At 41.9% G+C, this 25,512-nt stretch overlaps 1 protein-coding gene across 1 annotated transcript in view; it reads right to left on the reverse strand.

Annotated features, from left to right (window-relative positions):
* Positions 1 to 11,463: 11,463 nt before the first annotated feature.
* Positions 11,464 to 25,512, reverse strand: part of NAMPT (nicotinamide phosphoribosyltransferase) — a 29,859-nt gene continuing 15,810 nt past the window's right edge. Inside the window, exons 7-11 of the mRNA XM_056846960.1 lie at positions 23,306 to 23,531; positions 17,148 to 17,267; positions 13,618 to 13,758; positions 13,349 to 13,480; positions 11,464 to 12,196 (exon numbers count right to left, since the gene is read on the reverse strand). Of these exons, the coding sequence (XP_056702938.1) occupies positions 12,083 to 12,196; positions 13,349 to 13,480; positions 13,618 to 13,758; positions 17,148 to 17,267; positions 23,306 to 23,531 (733 nt within the window). The 3' untranslated portion in view covers positions 11,464 to 12,082. The remainder of the gene's footprint in view (positions 12,197 to 13,348; positions 13,481 to 13,617; positions 13,759 to 17,147; positions 17,268 to 23,305; positions 23,532 to 25,512) is intronic.

A 25,512-nucleotide genomic window follows, 5' to 3' on the forward strand; every position in this document is an offset into this window, starting at 1 on the left:
GAACTTCTCATCTTTCCTCTAAGCTTTCCTCTCCTCCTCGTATACTCTTCATATCCATTGGAAATGTCACCATCATCTATCCCGTAGAGTAGACATGAAGGCTTGGATTTAGCTTTGACTCTTCTCTGTGCTTTGCTTCACATATTCCGCCTGTCCCCAGATCATGTCATTTCTCCCTATCCAGCATTCAAAAAATTAGATCCTTCCTCTATACCCCGAGTTGAAAACTCTGGTTCATGCTCTGGCCATCTCTCATCTCAGCTGCTGTAACTTCCTTCAGTGTTGCACTGCTTCCTTCTCACTTCTCTTTTAGGACTCTGCAGCCAAAATAATTTGCCTGTCTTGTTCTGACTGTTTCTTAAATCTCCGCATAGGCTTCCTACCAGATCCTGCCCAACTACTTGTCGTTACTGTCATAGTCTTCCATGGTCTTGCCCTCTGCTACCTCTTTTCTGTCCTGTCCTGATACCTCCCTGCCCGACCGTAACTCTTCCAGTTCCCAGTCTCGGCCATCCAAAGGTCTTCTGCTCCCTCAAACAACTTTGTCTTTTCTCACCTTTTTGCCTGGAATTACTCTGAAGCATGCCTATGTGGTGCCACGTCTTTCCTGCCTGCAAATCCCTCCTCCTCTCATTTTCTGTGAATCTTTGCCATTTCAAAGTTATTCCTAATTATTATGCCTGGGAGGGGTGTGTGGGTGGGACTTCAAAATAATAGCCATATTTGAAACAGTGAGAAATCACTATATTAAACTTGTATAAGCAGGATGGCCGTGTTTTATGCCAGTCAAATAAAAGCAAAGGGGGAAAAAAAGTAAAATAAACAAATCTTCAGCTGTTGAGAAAAGAAACCCCATTTGAAGTTCAAGATTATTTCTAATGCTCAAGGCTCTCTTATGGTTTTGAGTTACACTGTAAAGTACAGGGTCAAAGAGTGTGTCACTATATTTTTATCAGCCATTATCTGGCAAAGTACACTGACCTTGCAAGAAGCAGGAAGTTTAACTCAAGCTTGCTCTCAGAAGCATTATGGTATGTGAATGGAACTAAATTATTGGGGTTTATTATGGGATTAGAAGACACGGAGCTGCTTCTCACCTAAAAGTTTTGTTAATATTCAAAATAAAGCACACCACAACTTCCACCACCACTCTGCTCCCTTCCCTCGGAATTTGGAAACTGCTTTAATAGCATTTTCAAAATGACTGACATTGAAACTCACACTCTGTAGTAAAGAGGATTAACAGGCCAAATTCCCATAAACAACTGATGATCAGGTTAATCTGTTTCTCAACTGATCAAGTTAAGATGAATAATGCTGCCAGAAGTCCATAATTACCTGGCTTGCCATATGATCTTGCCCCACCTAAGATGTTAGGATGGATTACAGAAAGAGAGCACCTGCACTTCCCTTCTTCCTTGTCACATGGAACAGTGCAAGTATCCCAGGCACGAAGGACTCTGGGAAATGTAGCTTTTTAGGACACCTGAGTATGGGCATCAGGATATCATGTACTCTGCAAACTACATATCCAGGGCTCCATGTTGATGAGCACATTGCTGTTACATAATTCTCAATGACAAGTCCCACAGAGAGGCCTCCACTAAGAGTTCCTCTCCCACCCTCCATCACCACTGTCAGGTAAATGGCAAGGAAAGGGGGTGGAGTATGTGAGGAAGAATCTGGGCAGGTGTTATTCATACCCCATCATGCTTCGATGATGTCCCATGGATACCTCTTTGGGGATAGCTAGGCTAGGCCATTGGCCTTTGTTTTCTACTTTAAACAATTCTGCTTCCACACTAGAACACTTTAGCTCTCTTCGGTCATTTCTTCCCACAGCTAGAAATTGCAAGTGGAATTATGTCCATCCTATAGGTAAGATCATGCTATGTGTTTCCTCAGAAATGAACTCCATTCAACAAAAGTTCTGCATCTCCCTGAACATTTCCCTCTGTTTCTTTATTTACAGCTTAGTGAGTGTGGTATTCCTCTGAATCATTTACTACTTATCATTTCATACTCTGTGGAGGAAAGTGGACAAGCTTAAGAACTACTTTGCAGCCAAAACAATTTTGCATTTAAAATGTATTGTTGTAATAGCATGATTATGAAATTATAATAATAAACAACAGTAACAGGCAATAGCGATGACTGCAAAGAGAAAAGCTCTACTTCACCTCTATCCTGAACAAAATTGGTACAAAACAATTGATTCCAGAGTGCTGCGGGTGGGCTGTTAATTGTTTGCTGAAACTCTCCTTGTAATTGTCCTACTTTGCAAGGGTGACTTTCTTTATTTTAGTCTTTGGTGGGTCAGAGGCTTGTCCCTTGGTCTCTGGGTAGTGAAAGGGGCTGGTAGCAGGCTACTAGCTAAGGAATGAGAAGTCAAACTTCAGTGTTTTGTAATTTGTTCTGTTAACTGCCTCCATCCCAGGAGGGCTCTTGGATTAGACCAGGGGTGTCAAACATAAAGCCTGAGGGTCGGATCTGGCCCCTTCAGAGCTCTTATGCGGCCCGTGAATCAGCTGAGGCAGCAACCCCACCCATTCTCAATCTAGACCGGCAAGGCATGGCCCAGCCCGTCCAAGTGGCATTTAAGTTATATCTGGCCCTCATAATTGTTCAACACTCCTAGATTAGACACTCTTGCCAGCTGCTATCCAAGAGGGTCACTGGTAGCCTGGAGCAATGCTGACAAGAGTACAACCCCTAGCAATGCTGACAAGGGTACAAGGGTCCTCTCAGCTTGGACAGTGTCTGCACTGTCCCAGCCAACCAGCACCTAGACCATTTGCCATATCTCTAGGGTTCGGCTCAGATCAGCTGGTGGGCCACTTTAACTTCCCTGTCTGCCCCTGGTCATAACAGTAGCATTGCTTCCATGTCTAGGGTTGCCAGGTCCCTCTTCGCCACTGGTGGCAGGTTTTTGGGGCGGAGCCTGAGGAGGGCATGGTTTGGGGAGGGGAAGGACTTCAATGCCATAGAGTCCAATTGCCAAAGCGGCCATTTTCTCTGGGGGAACTGATCTCTATTGGCTGGAGATCAGTTGTAATAGCAAGAGATCTCCAGCTAGTACCTGGAGGTTGGCATCCCTATCCATGTCTAAAGAAATAGGTGTCCCATGCATCCATCTTCCTTGCTGCCAGGGTGTCCTCTAAAGGTGTTCTTCTCGGAGGAACAACCAGAGGCCTCTTCTAGAGTTATGGCTGATGCTGTAGTTTGTCAGTGAAAAGGCCCAGGGCAATATGACTTAGAGAGTGCTATTCATGGGGTGCTGTGCCAGGGCTAAAAACTATGCCGCAGCAATGGCATTCCCTCTTGGCGTTCTTCGTCCGAGAACTCTGTCAGTCACAGACAACTGAAAATAGCAGAATGAGCTCATAGAGCTCATAGAGCAGCTGCTAAAAATATAGCGAAGAATTTAGCCAACAAGTCCTCTGGATTACAGGAGTGTAAAGCATTACAGGAAGCATAAGAAAGAGAACATAGCTGGATTTGGTAACCTTTATTTGGTTTTGCATTCAGCCTTGTGGTTACGAAGGCTAAAAATAACCCTTGCAAAAGTAATTTTTATTTGAAAAGGCAAATGTTAAGTGCCACCAGCAATGCTGACACACATTTCAAGAAGTTAAACGATCCTTGAAATACTTGTCTTTGTAACTGAAAGTGAGAATTAGAAAAGGGGGACATAGAATACTACAATAACCCATTAATGTGTTGTGTAACAGTGGTTTGCAAATTGTTTGGAAATGAGGCTGAAACTGGAAAAAGAAAGTACAGTAATTTAGAATTAGCAGAATACGTGCATCATCCCTATCAATTTGGCATATGTTGGTTGTGTAGGGTTGCCATCTCTCCCCCCCCCCCGAAACTGCTTTGTACATGCAAAGCACAAGTCCCTTGAACATAAAAGGACCAACCATCCTTACACAGCTGATTTAGGTAATTCTTTAGATTTTAGGATGTTAGTAGATATTATTCTTTGTTAAATTACTGAAATTAGGATGAAATGTATTAATTTACTAAGAGGCACTCTGCTGGTCATGAGATTTATCAGGAAAATGTCAGAACTGCTGCCATTTCCAATCAGTCTCCTACGGCCTGAAGAATTACCCACCAACAGTGACACTCTCAGAATATCTGCGCAACACAATAGTAGTATGCAGTATTCCTCAGGATTCTGCAGGACTGACAAAGAGAAAATAATTACTCCTCAAGGTTTAGTGCTATAAGATATGCTCTTCAGTTAGAAGGAGAGCAAGGTAATACAAAAAAGAAAGTAATGAACAGTTGTAGTTTGGCTGTTGCAAGGAACAGAGACGATTCCTGCAGGTGAGACTTCTCTTGCGAGGATATCTCATTTACCCAGGACTCAAATGTCAATATTCTTTTGCTGGGAAGATGCAATTTCCCCATCTGGTTACTGCATCCGGTGTGTTTGTGACTGTTGAAATATGTACTTGGATCACTGCTTTTGACTCACATCGCCGATCTCCCTCCTTTCGTTTTGTGAACAGCTAAAATTTTAAAAATCACCTTCTTTTAGGGATGACAGCCCCCTGGATAAAATGGATGCTTTGGTGGGTGGACTCTATGGCATTGCACCCTACTGAGCTCCCTGTCCTCCCCAGGGTCCAACCCCAAATTGGAGTTTTCCAATCTGTATCTGACAGTAGCCCTGCCAGTAGCCAGGAGGGTCCTGGCAACCCTACCTTCTTTAGAAGTGGAGCGCCCAGGCACCACCACTGGGCAAAGAAGCAGCAGTTAACCTTTAAAAAAAAAAACTCTAAGACATTTGTGAGGCTACTTTCTCTCCCTGCAATAAATTCTCACCATTTTTATACAACTTTATTATTTTAATAGTTTCTTTTTTGTACCAGATGTGAATTCAGTGGTGCCCTCTGGGCTGAACTTGGAGGTGAAAATACAGGGCATCAGCCACCCTGGTTTTGTGTGTGTGGGGGGAAGAAAAATAGCTTGTATTTAGAGATGGGAATGTTGCCCCCATGTCCCCCCCCCCAAAAAAAAAGTCTTTAGAACCTGACTTTAGCACTAAGGGGGAAAAACTGGATTATTTGTAAAGGCCCTACATTGAGAAGTGAGGAGATATAGCTGTTTGCTTTATATGCCGGAGATTCCTGGATGAGACTCTGATATCACCAGCCGTGGGAAGGCCTCTGGGGAGCTGCTGCATTTTAAAGCAGACAGAATGGGGCCAGGGGAGTATTGATCTGATAAGGTAGTTTATCTGGAAACTGCAGTTACAGGGAGAGCCATGGCTGCTTTTGAATAGAGCCATGGCTGCTGTGTGTGAAGTTTTAATTAAAATGCTCCAAGAAATCTACTGTGGTTGACAGTTCATTGCTAACAGCCAATAAAACATTTCCTCTCCCCTCCTCCAATCAGGCCTGGTCTGTTTTCAAGGCGGCTGTATCACACAGATAAAGAGATGTTACATAAAGACAATTCAGATCTCAAAATCAGCTGCTTTGAGGTAGGCACAAACACATCTCTGCTTGCCAACATTTTCTCCCCACCCCTTGGAATTTTCTTTCAAGTTTAATGACTAATAGGTGTGGTGTGTGTACAATAAAGGCGATAACATAGTGTAAGCGAACCATTTCAAAGTATGTATGTGTGCACAATGAACAACAGGGCACTGCCTCAACTTGCCTCTTGGGCAGAAAGCATTACATTAAACTTCTACTGAAGTTCTCGAGTGAATTGGGTTGGATTCAAAGTACCACAAGCAGAAGGAAGCTTGCAGAACGGGGCTTTTCTGTCTCCCCCTGTAGCCTACAAAGGCTCCAAAATTCTGCTCCTGTGGTCCAGGCGACCCATCTGTGTAGCATTGTGGGGGAGAGCTACAATGGGGAAAAGAAATTGGCAAAAGTGGTCTTCCTCCTCCTTGGCTGTTCCAGTTGTAGTAGTGTTAATGCTGAAGGAAGATTGGGTCCAATCTGTAATGCGCAGCCCCACATTTTTTAGTATGCAGAATTTTCTTACATCATCTGCTTGTTTTCTTAACCAGAGCCTAGAAATTCTTCATGGCTACAATCTGCCAGTAGCATCAGCTGCTAATCGGTAGGTGTTGAGGTTTTGGAGAAAGATCTGTGGGTAGTGCCTGCTAATCCCTCAAGTTAACAAGGGCAAAGCTGCAGTTTCTGTGTGCCAATAAATCCAAGTACTATTTACTTATTTTGATGATTTGACTTCTTCCCAGGGGGGAGGAGGCAGGAGTTATGTAGTGATGAAATGCTACCACCCTCTTGGTTGGAAATCTTTCTGTTATCAGTCAGGTTTTACAGCAGATGACACAAAAGTAAGTAGGGTTGTTTTCCCCTTTTGAGGTCATTTACATGTAAATTGTGATTCAGTCCCATTATGTGTGTGTGTGTGTGCGCCTTCAGGTCACAGCTGACTTCTAGCGACCCCATAGGGTTTTCAAGGCAAGTGAGGTTCAGAGGTGGTTTGTCATTGCCTGCCTCCACTTCATGTCCCTGGTATTCCTTGGAGGTCTCCCATTCAAATTCTAACCAAGGCCAGCCCTGGGGCTATCCAGGTCAGGGCTCAGTCCCATTAAGACACACACAACTTGCTTCTGTTGGTCACACTGAATGCTGTGAATAACTAGAGGAAGCTTGCTGTAACTAAACTAAGAGGAGCATTACAAATCATTAAAATGAACTAATGTGTTATGTTTTCATGTCACAAAAACCCACAAAGCACATATTTTGTGCACATTTTGGCTCAAAAGAGCATGTGTACCAAGTTCATAGTATCAAGGTGAGAAGAGTGCATTTGGTAGTGGAAAGTGCCAAACCACAGCCAACGTATGGCAACCCTGTAGGGTTTTCAAGGCAAGACATTAAGAGATGGTTTTGCCATTGCCTGCTTCTGCATAGCAACCCTGGACTTCCTTGGTGATCTATCCAAATATTAACCAGGGCTGACCCTGCTTAGCTTCCAAGAACTGACGAGATTGGGCTAGTCTGGGCCATCCAGGGCAGGGTGGAATAGAGGACATGATAATTAAATTTGCAGATGACACCAAGTTGGGAGGGATAGTTAATACCCCAGAGGACAGGGTCAGAGTTCAGAATGACCTTGATAGACTGGAGAGCTGGGCCATAAACAATAAAATGGATTTAAATATGGAGAAGTATAAGGTATTTCACCTAGGCAGAAACAACGTAAGGCACAGGTACAGGATGGGAGATAGTTGGCTGGACAACAGTACATGTGAAAGAGATCTGGGAGACTTAGTGGACCACAAACTGAATATAAGTCAACAGTGTGATATGGTGGCTAAGAAGGCCAATGCAATTCTGGGCTGCATCAAAAGGAGGATTGTGTCTAGATCAAGGGAAGTAATACTACCACTGTATTCTGCATTGGTCAGACCTCACTTGGAATACTGTGTCCAGTTTTGGGCTCCACAATTTAAGAAGGATGTTGACAAGCTGGAGCGTGTCCAGAGGAGAGCAACCAGAATGGTCAAAAGTCTGGAATCTATGCCCTATAAGAAGAGACTTAAGGAGCTGGGTTGTTTAGCCTGGAGAAGGTTAAGGGGTGACATGATAGCCATGTTTAAACATTTGAAGGGATGCTATGTTAATGAGGGAACTAGCTTGTTCTCAGTTACTTCAGAGACTAGGACATGGAGTAATGGATTTAAACTAAGAGAAAAGCGATTCCACCTAAACGTTAGGAAGAACTTTCTGACGGCGAGGGCAGTTCAACGGTGGAATGCGCTGCCTCGGGGGTGTGTGTGTGTGTGGAGTCCCCGTCTTTGGAGGTCTTTAAGCAGAGGTTGGATGGCCATCTGTCGGGAGCGCTTTGATTGTGGGATCCTGCATGGCAGGGGGTTGGACTGGATGGCCCTTGAGGTCTCTTCCAACCTTGTGTGATTTTGTGGGTGCATTTACAGGATTAAAATTCATTTTTATGCTTGTTATTCAGAATCTGAATGGACCCGAGCCCATATATGCTGTATTTTTCCCTATCTGAAGCTGTCTTATACCCAGACCTTTGCTCTGTCTAGCTCAGAACTGTCAACTCTGGTTTCAGAGAGAGGGCTTTCCTAGTCCTGCTACCTGTTGGAAGTGAATGACTTCACTCTGTCTGTTAACCTCAGACTTCACAGGGGGACTACAGAGTCAGAGATAGATAGGTCAGGACACTGAGCATCCTTCCTTTCTATTGCTCTGATACTATTTCTTTGATGGGTAGATTGCTACTCTCTGGGAATCTTCCTTCCTTCTGGCTGAAACCTTCGGTCTTCTCCATCTTGGCACCATGAGGGCAGGACTTGCCTCCTGCATCTCTATTCCATCCTAGTTAGACTAGATTAGAAACCTGTCTCTGCTCTATCCTGCCTAGAATGAAGTTCCTTACAATAAAGGACTTATATTCATTTTGCAAAGATAAAGATGCTCCATGTGTAACTATCTCTTAGCAGCACACACAAACCAGATAGTACCCTGCTGCATGCATGCGCCTTGAGCACTCTGCTAAACCTAATGTTCTAACACTATCTGTATTCCTTTAAAAAGGAAATGCTAGCAACTGAAGTTCAGACATCTGTGTGCAAAAGCATTTGCTCACTCACTAAGCTACAGTCCCTTCCAGACCATGCTTTTCCAAGAGGAAGAACTTCTGCCAAATTTGTATACTTAAGCAGAAAAGCGGGATGCAAATATTCAAAATATTTCACTACAGGTATGGAGTTTGTCAGTATTTTAAATCCAAGGCCTTGCTTTTTTAAAAACTTGGCACATAATTTAGCTTCTTAAATACTGCATGCACAGTAACCAGGAGGCTGTGGCCAGCTGTGACTTCTACTGTGAGTACCCACACACAGCAAAGACAGTTTTGTCTGCACTTCTATACTAACCTTTCAGTGCACAAAGGCAGGTTGAAGCTGCATAAGCAGACTTCCATGTCCTTGTTTTTTTTGTTACTTTGGTGGCTACACACTGCACTTGGGAAGTACAAAGCCGCAGTGCAGATGATTATGAGAGATATCTGATGCTCAATTAGAAACACACGCCCAAATTCAGCTAAGAGAATCAAGTATCACCTTTTCTACAAACCTGTTAGAACTGCACAAGTCCACCAGATTAACTGGGATTCACAAGAAAGTCCCTGGATAATGTCTGGAGAACAAAGTGGGTGCCAAGGACATAGAGGCCGGCCATTCCTAGTTCAGGGCACCATACTTCCTCTAGGCATTTCACAATATACGTACCAGTCATCTGCTGATTAAACGGCACAATTCTAAAATAAGTCAAATAGCTAGAAGTTTCACTACTGGAACTAAAAGTTTATTTCCATATTCATTACATTGATCTTTGATGCCAGGTACATTATGACTACTTTAACATAGGTGAATACTTATTCTGCTAGGTAGATTAAGGAATGTAAAACTAGAGGAAAATTCTGTTTAAGGTTTGAATTTTGGCAAACAATAAATACATCATAAATCTTCCAAGGCAATCTTTGCTATAAAAAGATTTTATATCAATTTTATAACCGTTCCTCTGAGAAAAAAATAGTCATAATTTGTTAAATATAGGTTACAAATAAATGTTTAGAGTCAACAGTGGAAGATTCCCAATGACCATTTTTAAATAAAGGTATTTAACTGTTCTGAATTGGGAACTTAAAGGTATCAGTTCTTAAAATTGTTTGAAACAAAACCAAGCATGCTGTTTGCTTCTGTATGGAAGAATTAGAATATTTAAGCTTCAGGTTCTGTAGTAGGTTTAGTCTCCAACATGAAACTGATTGAGATGTCAACTGTCTAACACTAAAAACCTTGCTGGTAAAAGCCCAGAACTCATTAGCACCAGGTGACTTGAAGTACAAGATTATTTTTTTACTTAACAAATCTAAACTGAAAAAATTCAGAGTGTCTAAGTACGAAACAATCCAGAAACTAAACATTCACTCAGGGAATCAAGGATACATAACAGTGTCTTTCTACAGCTTTCAAGTACAAAAATATTATGTGGGAAATTTACCAGTTTTTGGTACCATCTAATCATACAATCTGTTCCCCCAGTGCATTGGGTTGTATTCCATCCAAAACTTTTCCCTCTCTCACCGCAGCCCAAAATGCCCCCCCAGTGCTGTTCCTTAGGGACAGGGGACCCAAGGAGCAGCACAAAGCGGGAGTTGAAGAGCTGCTGCAGGAAGAGGAACCTGCACATCTTTTTGATGGGCTCCAATCCATGGTGTGGTAGAGTTAAAACCTTTGCTGACCTTTAATCTATTTTCTGAAAGACTAAATGCAGTTGGCAGGGCAAGCTGCTTTTGATCATGAAAGCCAGGGTGTAGAGAACTAACCAAACCATTGTTTGTAATTAATACATCTCTTTTATGTATAACCAGATACAGTAATAGCAGAAATCTTATTAAGCAAAACAAATTATCAGGACTGGCCATAAGTGGTTTCTTGTATGTATCTTGGTATTTAAATATGATCCTTAGTAAGAATGTTAAAATATGGCTTTTCCAACATTTAAAAGTTATCTTTGTTTTCACATTCTGTGAGACTTTTTGTAAACCATATCTCATAGAATTGATGAAGCCAAGTGCCCCTTCAGCAGCAACCAGAGGTTTTATGCCACAAAGCTAATCCAAGGCCATTATTATACTTCCTCTAGAAAAGTGGTTAAATTTTTCTTTTCTAGGAACTGTCCCGAAATATGGTTGCATACCTGAGAACTTGATATAGTTTGTCAGGTCACATCACTGACCATCTTGTTCTTTAATAAGCAATTCAGAGCATAGGTAAAAAGTGAAATCAAGTTCAATCTAAAAAATAATAATAGTACCTTTCATTCCCTTTTTGTTCTTACAATAGTTAACCTCTGCATAGTGTTCCCTTATAGGGGATGCTACCAATGTAAAAGGAATTTGGCTAGTATGATTTATTAAAATTGTTCTAACCAAAAAATAGCTTAGATGTCTACACAACATAACATCTAGTGACAAAATGGCAAAAATCAATGACCAAAATACAAAGAAGTAAAAAAAGTGAAGTATTCAGCATTTGCTTTAGAGATGTCACAACATGTGGAAAAATAAACCCCCAAAGTGTAGTTACTTTAACACACCACTTCCATAATGGTGTTTTACATGGACACAGGCTGTAGCAGAAGAGGAGATCCCTTAGAGGTTCTGTGGCCCAATCGCATGCATAATTGCTTGGAAGTAACTCCCACTGACCTGAATGGGACTTACATCGAGATAAGCATGCACAGGATTGTGTCCTTACTATTAACACATAAGAGGCGCACTTAACAATCTCCGTGGCAGTAAAAAGTCCTTCCACATTTGGCATTCATTTACATATCTTGCCATCTAGCAAGGTCTATGTATTTTATAGCACTTCACCATTCCACTAAGAACAGAAATATAGTTGTTGACTGACACAGACAGAACAACAATGAACAGTGAGAGCTGTACTTCTGTGGGATCTCAAGGGAGCAATGAATCCTGATTAAATGTTCAAATAGTACAATTGTCACAATAAAACTTTTTAAGGCCATGTTTTATTTGCTGATCAATGGACAAAAAAAGGCAATGAATTCCCCACCCCATGTATTTCCTTGAAAGTCTGTGCTCTTAAAAATCATGAAAAGTTGGAAAGACGCAATTATTGAAACTTTAAATATATTTTACACAATCTTGTTTGTACAAAAATACAAGTTAAATATAAACATAAAGCAATGATACTTTTATGCAAATCTGTTTTGTGGTATCCTACTATATATATATATATTTATATATAAAAGTTCTCAGCTCTGTCGTTTGTGAGGAGATCAATACCAGATTGAATCACTACTGGCAAAAGGCCCCTAGAAGCGCACTGAACATGGTTTACACTGCAAGTATTTTCCCAATTCCATCTTTTCTAAAGATTGGCAAGAAAAAAAATAGGGCAGTGATGTCCATAAACCAACAAATAATTTGGCTATAATGTGGCAAACACAAATACACAGATCTGTACAAGAAATCTTTAGCTATGTAGTACATAATGGTTACACGCATACAAATGTGGAATGAAACTTTAGTGAAGCGTCACTTCCAGCTCACTTGTCTTCAGCTTGGCATTTTCCCTGACGTCATCAAATGAGTAAGATTTCGTTACTACTCCATTCTTAAACACTGTGTGAAGAAGATCCTGCAAGACAATCCCCCCACCAAGTTTCAGTAAAACAATATTATAACACTCAGATTGTTGAAGCTGGATAGACATGCACAGACACAGACAAATAAATGGTCAGGCTTTAAGATACAATGTGGTGAGATCTATTTAAAATATCTAAATGCTCGCCTTTCCCCTGAGCGTGTCTGAAGTGAGCTGTGACTCAGAAAAGCTCATATTGTTACATTTGTCACATCAGAAGTAGCTGCATCTCAGCCAGGTTTCTCCTCTTGAGGATTTATTTATTTTTATTCGTTCAATTTCCATCCCGCCCTTAACCCCCAGCCAGGATTGTGAGACAGGGGCCACAGGCAAACCAAGAGGGCATGAACTGCTGGTTGCTATCTACTTGTTTTCTTTCATCTTGTTACTTCTTTGCCGGTTGGTTCTCCCTACTCCTTCCCCTCTCAACTGTCAGAGCTTGGCTTAGTTTTGATGTAATGCACAATCAGGCTCTTAGGCCTAATAGACCCCGTTGCAAGTAGGCAACTGAAGCTTAAAGCTAGAGCTTTAACTCTTAATACCCCCAACAATTTAACCCTGCATTAAGATAAAACCATGTGTCAATTCACACATACAAACTCATTACTTGTCTTCTCACTTTTTGCTGAAACTCTGAAGTTTCCATTATAAAGTACTGTGTCTCAAGCTATGCTAGGAGATTGTGAAAAACACCAGTGTATATTTGTAAGTAACTCAGATAAGTGTTTAGCAGCGCCCATAGAGATGAGCATGGCAGCATTTCAAGCAATCGGTATAGCATGCTATAAAAGTGACAGCAAAGTTCATACAAAGTATTTAGAAAATATTTAGAAAATGGTGGTACATTAACCAAACTATACCACGCCTCAGAGATTTAGCACTAATCAAGAGCAGGCTATTTTTCCTTCCACAGTTTGCTTGTCTCCCCCCCCCCCCCCACTGGGTGCTGGACACATACTCTGAATTAGCATGCAGTTTTAATCAATATGATTAACCTTCTGAATTGTGGTATATAGTGTTTATCCTGTGTGTTCACAGTTCACTAAAGCGTAACAGCAAGCTAGTAAGATCCTTTCCCTCAGATTTTAAGGCTTCATGGCAAATGCAGTAACCTTTTTTTAAGCCAAGGGTTTAAGACACACATACCTGGCCATATTCAAGATCTTCCTTGCCTTCTTCTAGGGTAACAAAGTCTCCATTTGGTGTCCTGTGTAAAGACAACCTGCCTTTCTTTGATCTTTTGTTGGGATCAGCCACAGGATCTTTAAAGACATTGACCTAAATGCAAAGTGAAAAATGCTGTGAGCAGGGTTAATCCTTTCTCCAAACTAGCTCTCAGACACAACAAAAAGTGAAATCAATGGATTGATTTTCTCTCCCCACCCCCAAGTAAGTGTTACATTTAGAGAACATACCCCAAGACCATTGGTCACCACGTAACTGCACTTGAAGGAGCAATTCAGCAGATCTCTAGTTAACTTCTGCAGTAAAGCTCCACCAGACCCAAAGGTTATGTTCTCAATACTCCATCTCTTCTGTTTCATTCCCTCCACAATCTGTAAGAAAGCAACAGAAGGTATTTTATGAACTTAGCAAATCAGTTATTATATTTTTCCATATCATGCATTTAGCATGGTGTTCTTTTACAGGCAATAGATGTACCTTATGGGAAAAGGAATGGAGCATTGATACTTAGCATGTTGATTGGATTTCCATTTTAAAATGTCATCTGAATTAGTTACAGAAATTCACTGCTGAAGAACTGCATCACTGGTATATTTTTACTGAGTCCAGAAGAGAAAATTAACTTCCGTCCAGGTAGTTTTTTTTTAGAGAAAGAACAGATAAGGCTTCTTATGAATATGATGACACTGACTTTACAGTACCCTCTGGGGATAAATACAACGTGGCCTGGGACCTAGCCTATCAGAGCAGCCTGAAGAGTCCTAAGGGATAAAGAGGTGTGTGGGGAGTGCACAACCATCCGAGTAAAGTTCATACAACATGACCTTTAGATCTAAACCTATCAAGCATCCTCTCTATTCCCAGTACACTTCGACATTTTGAACCTGTTACAAAGAAGTTTCTTTTTAAAATCATTTAACATATTTTCTCTGTTGTATTAACTTGTCCTTCCTCCTACAGGACTCATGACTCTCAATGTACTTATTTTGTTGCTCGTTTTTTAGAGGCTGCAGAGAAGCGTCAAAGGGAGGTGTTTTTAGATATGGGGCTTATTTAAGTTTTATAGTTTTATTGTTCAAGACCTTGGTCTAAGAACTGGAAAAATTAGAAAGATAATGTAGATTGAGAAAAAAAATTAAATTTGCAGGGACTATTTGCTTCGACAGTTACGTTGCATCAGTGTCTCATTGGAGCCTTTTAAATAACTTTGTCAGTTTTACAGCTTAACCAGAATGGTAATTTTATTCCAGCAACAATAAAGAAGACATTGTGAGTTATTTTTAAGTTATCTACTCAGTCTCAGAAGACATGCCATACTGTTTTCATGGAAGTGTCCAGAAGTGTAGAGAAAAAGATCTACACTGAATATCTTGTAAACTATCTTTGGAATTATACAGATGATAACAAGTATATACAAGTAGCGGACAGAAGTCATTAGATAGTTTCAGTATTACATAGCATCCAATACAGTTATGAATAAGTCCCTTCTGCAGGGCCTTCCCAATTCTTTGGGATCTAGTAATGAGTTTATGGGGTCCTCTTGTGACTCAGTTGGAGTAGGTGGGCTGTAGCTCAAGTGCTTCCTGTTATATTTAGCTGATCTTCCACTAGTCATATGTCAGTGTCCTTGAAAACATGCATTTGTTTTAAAGTTGTTTCACTCTGATGTTCCAAGTGTAGTATGTGAACCATCTAAGCAATTAATTACATTATTGTCCAGTTCAGAGCCTTCAAATTATGCTTTTTTGTCTTGAACTGGTGGAATGTATTTCAGATGTACGTGGATTAAATTTTGCAATGTTTTGAAATACATTATATTTTAGAGTAAAATTTAGGGACTGTATCAAGGAGGGCAGGATACATAAATCATTTTTTGTTCTAACATCAGATTTATCTCCCCATTTTTAATATTTCCAAATCAATGAAAAATACACGCAAGGCTGTAAAAAGGTAAAGGTCCCCTGTGCAAGCACCAGGTCATTCCTGACCCACCGGGTCATTCCTGACGTCACATCCCGACATTTACTAGGCAGACTTTGTTTGTGGGGTGGTTTGCCAGTGCCTTCCCCAGTCATCTTCCCTCAACCCCAGCAAGCTGGGTACTCATTTTACTGACCTCGGCTAGAAGGCTGAGTCAACCTTGAGCCGGTACCTGAAACCGACTTCCGTAGGGGTCGAACTCAGGTCGTGAGCAGAGCTTGGACTGCAGTACTGCAGCTTACCACTCTGTGCCACGGGGCTCTTATGCAAGGCGGTACACAACCCAAAAATCCTGAATTCCAGTGTTTAAAGAACAAAATCCAGTTCTTCATAAACTTTTTCAACACTGTTACCAACTATATCTTCTTATACCAATCCCTGTAGATTCAGTGTTTTCAGTTTCCATGTTTTAGCTATATGCATTCTCGCAAATTTATGATAAATGCTATATAATTTCCAGCATAGTTTCCCCACAAACTCCAGTAAAAATACTTGGGAGTTCAAAAGGTATTTCATTACCCAAAGTTTCCAAAAAATATGATCTGCATTTGCTTCTAATTGTCAGACAGCTTCAGAACATATATAGTAGATGTCCTTTAGGGACCTGACAGTGCCAAGATTACTGATGTGTCAGTTGTAACAGTGTTAGATGCCATCTGAAGTACAATTTATAGGAGCTCTCTTCCTTATTCATATTAATCTTATTCATGGTTGTCCCAAATCCATTTTGGTTCCTATAATACACTAGAAATTCAAATAGTCTCCTTCCATTTGTTTAATTTTCTCTTATATTCTGCTTATTGATCATCTGCTTTATACAACTGATCCTGCCTCTATACATCGTCCCATCTCGCCTCATACTTCAAAGTCAAGTTTATTCATATTGTATAAGCCTTTTGTCAACACTATCTGTTTGATCTTAACGGACAATATTGAAATAGCATTGAGTTTAATTGCTGGCAATCTGCAAATTAAGCAAGATTCTACCTGTTCCCACTGGAATTTGGAACTGAACACCCCAATCCGCCTGTGCCAATGGCAAAATGCACTTGTATGCATTAAATCGGCTATCCTGGACATGCATCTAAGGTTTATTCATCAAAAAACTCTTTTATTAATACCTTGGTATCCTGCCATATTTATGCCTTGCTGAGAGTGATGCCTGTTGGCTCTACTGAACACTTAGATGCAATCTGGTCCACATGCTCTCAGGATGCACCCAAATTGCACATTTCTGGCCAGATGTTATATCTCGGATTAATCTTCCATTGTCTACCAAATTGTACCTCACAGTTTAATAATCTAATCCTAGGTAACATACTATCTCTATGGGCATTTCCCAAACACGAAGTCTTACTGATTCAAAGGGTAGCCTTGGTTGCCAAGCAAATTATCTTACAGCACTGGAAATCTCATATTCCTCCCCCGTGTGAATGACTGGGTCAATTATATGTTAGATCTCTGTACATGTAACAGATGAGAGCTCCTGAGACTACTTCCATTTGGCAATATTTTTTGTATCTCTTTGATCTGTGATGCCTCACCTTCTCAACTCGCCAGTCAGCTGGATCCATATTACTGCCTCACCTCCCCCGCCCCATTCTCACTCCCCCCTTTTAAAAATCTCTACTTTTAACTGGCTGTGTTTATGCAGCGTCTTCTATTGTTGATGGGCTATGCTGGGGAAGAGGGTGGGTGATAAGGTTACATAGAGCTTACTGTTAGTATCCTATGAGGAAATACTATTTTAAAAAATCTTAATGGGGGGGAGAAGTCCTACCTCTTGCAATGTGTTGATATCCACCCCATCTCCTTGAATAATTCTGAGGTATGGAGGCAATACTTTATAACCTTTTTCATTCTCTGTAACAGGGAACTTCTTTCCAAGTATTTCTAAAACCTGCAAAAAGCAGAGCAATTTTTTCATTACTGTATTGAGTAACTGGGCTTAAACTTTCCTTGTGACTCTTTGGAGACAAAGTTGTACATTTCAGTTCTAAAGAACTGGAGTGAACTCAGCTGTTAACTTGAACTGAACTTATCAGGAAGTAAAAACCAAATAAATATATTATTAAACACAATCAATTTTTTCAGCACTGCTAAGAACTGGTTACCATACTAATGTTGCATGGTTGGTTTGTTTAGGAAAATAAAAGTACACACTAAAATTTATTTCAGTATGAACTTTCATGAATCATACTATCATTTTTGCAGGAAATTTTTAAAATTAGTGCTGTGAGCTGTTGTGGAAAGGTAGGATATAAGTATTTTTATAGAAAAGAAATAAAATGGCTTCTAAAAATCAGATTTTGCAAAGCCTACTGCAGGCTGCCTGGTAAACCAGTTGGTACATTCCAACCCCTCATCTGGAACTTACTGTGCAATTTTTTCACAGAACTGCTTTTGTCTACCTAAAGACCAGAAAAAAAGGGGGCTCTATTGAGGGACAACAAAACAGCACAAATTTTTTTCAATGCAAATTAAATATATATTAAGTGCAGAAAGTGCAGAATGAATACATGAAAAACGGACAATACATAAAACAATTACAGACTAACAAGAAGAATCTACTCGCCAAGGTAAGTAATATTAATCAATCTGTTTTTCTTTTTTACAGATTTCCAGGTAAGTATAATTATTTCCAAAATGCACTGTGAAGAATTCCACAGTAAGAACAGCCGGGAAGTAATGGACGTGTTGTCTAGATCGGTGTCCACGTTTTGCCAAAGGCTTCGTCAGCTGATCAATTTCTATGTATAATAAAAATTATTTTATATACAATATAAATATTTGTTAAAATTTTTCTATAATAATAAAATCTTCACAACAATAATCAACCTTGGTAACCAATAGAGCATGCCACCCATAAAGGGAATAACTCACCTCAACAGGAATAATGCACATAAATCATAACCATATTAGGTACAGTTTTCCAGCTGCCTAGAGGGCTTAGCAATAGATCAATGTCAAAACGTGTAAGTCAGTATTAGTTGGTATGGATACTAAATTGCAAAAACCAGGTGTAAATAATAAGAACAGTCCAGCTGGCAGGGAGAATTGTTTAAAGGATCAGGTAAAAATTCAATGCTTACAAGAAGCAAGAAAAATCAAGCTCCTTGTTTAATCCTGTAGGGCAGTGGTTGGCAAACTCATTAGTCAACAGAGACAAATATCAACAGTACAATGATTGAGATTTCTTTTGAGAGCCAAATTTCTTAAACTATAGGTGGGTACACTGAATAAAACTTGATATCATACTTAATAATGATCTTATTTATTGATAAAAATTAAATTGTAAGTCCCTGCCATTTCCCCCTCCCCGTCCGGAGTCGTCTACAGCCATAAAAGCCTATTGGTAGACCTGGCCTCCGGCTGAGTCCCACTGGGAGGCCAGGTCTACCCATTGGCTTTCCTGGCAGTAGACCTGGCCTCTGGAGGCCCATAGAAGCCAGTTGGTAGACCTGGCCTCTGAAGGGGGACTTTTTTCCCCTCCTCGGAGTCCAGGTCTACCGCCAAGAAAGCCAGTGGGTAGACATGGCCTCTGAGGAGGGAAAAAAGTAAGTAAGGCATCCATAAAATTAAATCATGACAATGACTGACAAACACTGTACATTTTCCCCATCTGCATTCTCAAAACTCTGCAGGGGGGCTTACTGTTGAGTTGTGCATCTGAGTGGCAAATCCAAGGTAAAACCTCCCATTCATAAAAGGCCAATAACCCCCATGCAGAGTTTTGAGAATCTGGATGGGGAAGATGTGCATCTGAGTGGCAAATCCAAGGCAGAACCTCCCATTCACAAATGGCCAATAACCCCCATGCAGAGTTTTGAGAACCTGGATGGGGAAAATGTGCATCTGAGTGGCAAATCCAAGGCAGAACCTCCCATTCATAAATGGCCAATAACCCCCGTGCAGAGTTTTGAGAACCTGGATGGGGAAAATGTGCATGTGAGTGGCAAATCCTCCTCCTCCTCACCGCCGCCTGGGCTCCTTCCTACCTTCCCTTAAGACCCGACCCAGGACTGCCCTGGGCGGACACTGACGGGCCCTGCGCCCCACTTACCTCCGAGCCTGGGGAAAAGGCGGCGCAGCGACGGCGTGAACGGAGCCAAGCCGCGGTGCCCGGCCGAGCAGGGAGGGGCGAGTGACGGGCCCCCCGACAGCCATCCCCGACAGGAGGGCGGGCCAGAAAGGCATTCTCCTGGCCAGCATACCGGGGCTGAGGCGAGGCCAGGAGCGACCCGGGGCAGGGCAACGCCTCAGCGGGCCGGCGTGCAGACGCTGATGGCTCCAGCACCAGGCGGCCCTTACAACAAGGGAGAGGAGAGCCAAAGTGGAGCGGCCTAGAGGAGGCCCCAGGGGGAGGTAGCTCTCGGGCCGGCCGGCTGGAAGACGGGCCCGGACGGACACCAGAACCCCCCCCCGACCAGACCACCCGCTGGAAAGGGGCGGGGATGGAAACCGGGAGGGCCCTTGGAAGTTCAGGGAAGGTGGAAGGGGCGGGAAGCGCTTCGAACCCCCGCCGGCCAGCTGGGTGGTGGGGAGTCGGGGAAGGGGGGGCTTTGAAGCGGTTTGCGCTGCTGGTAGGCAGCGCGGAGCGCTTCAAACCCCCGCCGGCCAACTGGGTGGGACTGGAAAGAGCAGCACTCAAGGGCTCAAGGAGCCGCTCTTTGACGGCCTGTGCTATAGGGGAGAGGATCCGGAATAAAAATATGAATTTGGTCTTCATTTGTAACACCACCTTCTGTATATTCTGTTGGTCATAGGGTCTTCCCCGATATTGCCAAAGAACGCAATACGACATATCGTTTTCAGAACGACCTTTCTCTAAAAAATGAGAGGTTAACGGCGCTTTTAGCAAGAACCTGGAAACAAATCCACATACCTGAAATTGATGACTGGAAAGAAAAACTTCTGGAATATGCAACCATGGCTAAAATGACTTTTGAATTAAATCCTAAACTCAGTGAATCCACTGAGCAATTTGAGGAGAAGTGGGTGTCTTTTTATAATTACATGAAATGCAGCTAATTTATACGTAATATGCTTAAATGTTATAATAAATTCTGAATTATATTTTTTATCTCAATTAACTGCCAAGTAGAATATGAATTCTTAAAATATTATAAATCAGCCTGATGTAAGTATAATAAACTAAAGATATTCTGTAATTATGTTTTATTTAAAAACCATCTTATAATACTGTATTGTTTTTATAATGATAACACTTACCCCTTCCCCTTTTCCCTTCCTGTACCCTCCAATTATATAAATAAAATAATAATAATAATAATAATAATAATAAAAAACAAAGTTCGGGAGCGTATTCTGGATCTATGTTCACAGATGCATGTTCTGACAGTTCTCACGGTGCTTCCCATGTACATTAATTGACATTTGCAAAATATACAACAAACAACCTGTTTGGATGCAGTTTGAGAAATGGTGTAAAGTAAATTTGAAACCTGTGGTAGTCGAAGTTAGTTATTTAACAGGTAAACAAAGATTGCACACAGAACACGAGCCACATCGATGATGACCTACAGCTGGGGGGAGCCACGATGTTGGAGAAGGCAAATATTCAGAGTTAATCATGAGGGAATCTGTATGAACAACCATATCCCTGATAGTACGAGGTCGGCGCAATCCACAAACGGGGGGGGGGGGATTGGCAACCAGGGATGCTCTCAAGAATATGCCAGTGTTTTTTAATAATATTATTAATTATATGAGAGCGAGGAGAAAATTGGTTACCAAGGTTGATTATTGTTGTGAAGATTTATTATAGAATTTTTTAAAAAAATATTTATATTGTATATAAAATAATTTTTATTATACATAGAAATTGATCAGCTGATGAAGCCTTTGGTGAAACGTGGACACCGATCTAGACAACACGTCCATCACTTCCCGGCTGTTCTTACTGTGGAGTTCTTCACAGTTCATTTTGGAAATAATTATACTTACCTGGAAATCTGTAATCTGTAAAAAAGAAAAATAGATTAATATTACTTAATATTACTTTCCTTGGCGAGTAGGTTCTTCTTGTTAGTCTGTAATTGTATTGTCCGTTTTCCATGTATTCACTCTGCACTTTCTGCACTTAATATTTATTTAATTTGCATTGAAAAGTTCCTTTGTCTACCTAAAGGCTTTCCCCAGTTCAAGAAGGATTATTCCAAAGGAGGCACCAGTCCATTGTAATCAGTACCAATTCCAACAAACTAGTTAAATTAATATTTGTTTTCCTAGGTAGCTGTAGATGAAACGTTTATGATTGTTTATCAAGCACTCCACTATGCTGGTAAACTGAAATCATTAACTTTTATTGGCAAAGCAGAGAGCTGTATCTGCAAAGCAAGGCACTTCTCTTCTGTGATCACGACGTCCAAAAGCCAAGACTGAAATTCCAAGACTTCAGAGAAGGTGCCAATAATCTTTCAACCAAACTCTTGCTTTACTGACACAGGTGACTTCATATACCGTGTTTCCCCGAAAATAAGACACTGTCTTATATTTATTTTTCCTCAAGAAGACACACTATGGCTTATTTTCAGGGGATGTCTTATTTTTATTAAGTATGGTACAACAATCTACATTTATTCCAAGATAGTTAAGTAGTCCGAACTCGGCCGAATAAAGCCATTAAAAACACAATAGCGCCTTTCCGCGGCTCGGGGGGGGGCATTTTTTGGGGTAGAGGTCCCAAACTTTCAGCTTAGCTTGAGGGGACTCTTCTTGCAAGAACCCCCAAATTTTGTAAAGATTAGGTTGGGGGGGGGCTGAGATATGGGCCCCGACAGGGGTCCCCACTCCTTAATGTGCATCTCTGACAATGGGGGGTTGCAATTAGCAGAGCTTGCCGCCCATGCCCAAAGCTCCCAGCCCCGACAAACAGCTGAGCTGCGGGGAGCAAGGGCGGGGCAGGTGCGAAGAAGTTTGCAAACCATGCAAAGCAACACATTTGCAGCCATGCAAACCATGCAAAGCAACACATTTGCAACCATACAAACCATGCAAAGCAACACGTTTGCAACCATGCAAAGCAACATCTGACACCTGGGAGTTTGAAAACTATAGAAAGGAACAGAGGCAGCTAGCTATGCATAAGGAGCAGGAGGGGGTGGAATTTCCCCTTTTGCATCACTCAGGACCAGGCAAATGCATTCTTTAAGTCACAATTTGAAAACCAGTTTTGAGCAAGCATCAAAATAGACCAAACCGATCTTATGAATGAGGGAAAACCTGAGGACACACAACTGAAGCCCCCCCCCATCAAACCAGGGAGAGAGAGACTCAGGGGGCACCCCCCCCCGCAGAACAGGCGAAAGCCCCCTTTGGCTTCCCCCCCACCCACAGAAACTGCTCCCTCCCCACACACACAGACTCTGCTTGCCCCCCGCCACACACACACAGGAGAAAAATTATAGAGAAAAGCCCCAAAATGGATGTCTTCTGTTCCGGGAATGGGCATGGCAGGGGGAAACGGGTAGGGCTACAGGACGAGTGGTCTGAGGTCGAGGAAACTCTCCGGGAACAGCGAACTGGCGGGAAGTCTTGGTACGCTGCATAGCCACGACTATTACTATGTCTTATTTTCGGGGTATGGCTTATATTGCGCAAATGCTTAGAAATCCAGCTATGGCTTATTTTATGGGTATGTCTTATTTATGCCACATACCGTTATAAAGGTATCATTACATCACACAAGAGTTCTATACCATGCAAATGAATGTGGGAAGACAGTGATCATTTCTCAGGTACCTCATTTTCTTATTGTTTGACCAGGTACTAGCAGGGATGGGAAAAGGGATTAATGGTATTAGTGAGGATGGTCTTGTCAACCAATATGTACAGTGTTGAAATACTTCTAGACAAAACAGGGTTTCCAAGTATTTAATTAAATGATAAAGGGTTAAAAAACAAAGCAAACATTACCTTCAGCACAGTATCAAGCGGATTTCCCGAATCTGGCCTAATAATCAGCGGTGCTTCTGCACTTCTTGATTCAATTAAATGCCTTAAATCTTCACCCCATATTTTTTCACAAGCGTTATAAATGTCATAACTGTCACTGACCACAGATACAGGCACTGAAGAAAACTGGGTTACAATGTGTTCAAAAGCATCTTTCTCATGGTCTTTTCCCCAAGCTGTTATGGTACTGGAAAGACAGGAGCTATTTAGTAACTCAAAGTTTGCGTGTCGAGATGTACTTCGCAGAATTTACTGTAACACCAATGCGCTTGTTTCTTCATTTATACTATATAGCAGCTTATACAGTATATGTTTCTATTGGTGACTGGTCTTTTAAAATGTTAACAGGGTACATGCCACTTTCCCTCACATTAGACAGTTCATCCTGTTCTCTGCTCCATGGGATTTATTCCCAAGCTTCTAGGGGGAAAAAAGATGCCTTGCCGTAGCAGCAATAGTGTGAATGGCTCACCCTGAAGACCAGGAACATGCACTCAAGTAACTTGGTTACCAACTGAAATAAGAGTCCTGTCTGGGACAGGATTTTACATTTCATCCATTCATCTCTAGAGCAGAGGTGCACAGCTCACAATATGTGGGCCATAGTGGATCTTGACTGGAGCTAAGTGGGCCATCCACACTACTTGGATTCATTATTGCATGTGACTGTGGGGTGGTGGTGGAGAATTGGATTGCATTTCAGTTTCAGATAAATTTCCTGGGGGGTGGGGTATCAGATCACCACCTCTCAGCTCAAAGCACTACTGAAAGTTGGTGTTCCAACTCTCCTCCTGAGACTTTTTCTGGTGTCCCTGCTCTGGGATGCAGCAAGAAGTTTCAAAACACAGACTCTCCGCTGTTAAATAAGCTGAGACATGACCAAGCATTATTGCAGAAATTTCCTTACTGCACCCCTATTTCAATCATTAGTCATGGGGATGCAACAGAGAAATTTCCCACAGCAGTGGAAGGGTCAGAATGTCCTGTCTCAGCCCAGAAAGCAGCTGACAGCATTCTCAAGTTCTCCCCGGAGGTACACTTCTTGATGCATCCCAGAGCAGGGACGTGATGAGAATGGGGGGGACGGGGACGTGCAGTGGCAATACCTCCCTTCCTAGCCTTAAGGGAGGGGGCTGTGAGCTGCACAATATGGGCCCTCCAGACTGCCTGTTATGTACCCATACATTAGAGAGTCAGGAAGATAGCTTATACTGAAGAGCCCTCTCATATAAAACCATTTCCAAGGGACTTTCTTTCAGAAAGCTATGGGTTAGCTAGGGGTGCCAGCCTCCAGGTGGGAGCTGGAGATCCACTGGAAATACAGCTCATCCCCAGACTACAGAGATCAGTTCCCTTGGAGAAAATAGATGCTTTGGAGGGTGGACTCTATGGCATTGTATCCCACTGAGGTCCCTGTCCTCCCCAGGCTCCACCCCCAAATCTCCAGTTGTCCAACTTGGATCTGGCAACCCTAACTCCCCATCACCTGCAGGTGGCCAGGAGAGACCTGGCAACCCTAGGGGTAGGAAAAAGCAGCACAACCACTAACATTCCTGAAACAGCGTAGAGAGTCAGGCTGAATAACAGCAAGTAGACCATCTACTGGGGATATGGACCAAACTTTCACCCAATAAGAACACTTATCGATTGAAGTTAAAAGACAGTAGATTAGATCCAGCAATCCATGGGCACAGGGACTGTGGATCTTTCCCTTATCTCCCCCCTCATCAGTCCATTCCAACCTTGGGAAAGTGGATTCTTGGGTCATAGGATTCATGTGGACTAATAGCCACATGGGCTGGAGGAGACTGCATTGAGGAAGAGGCAAATTCCAGTCTCCTCTCTCAGCGGCATGCAAGGAGCATGACCCTGGAAATCAACTTTGGTGTGGTCCAATAGGGCTGCTGGGGGAAGGGGAACATGTGAAATATCTTTGCCTTCCCCTGACAGATTGCTGCGTCCAGTCCACACAATATACCACAGCTGCTCAGCATGTTTTGTATGGATGTTACTCACTTAAATGAGTATTGACTGTATTGTCCATTATTCCCATTATTGCATTTCCCTCCTGCACACTAAACATTTTGCTGGGCTCTACAGTCACAAAGGTTTATAATTTCAGTCCCTAGAACTCTTTCTTTATACCTGGCTTTTATTATAGTAGAAGC

Source organism: Euleptes europaea, chromosome 3 (genome assembly GCF_029931775.1).
Source record: "Euleptes europaea isolate rEulEur1 chromosome 3, rEulEur1.hap1, whole genome shotgun sequence".
NCBI lineage: Eukaryota > Metazoa > Chordata > Lepidosauria > Squamata > Sphaerodactylidae > Euleptes > Euleptes europaea.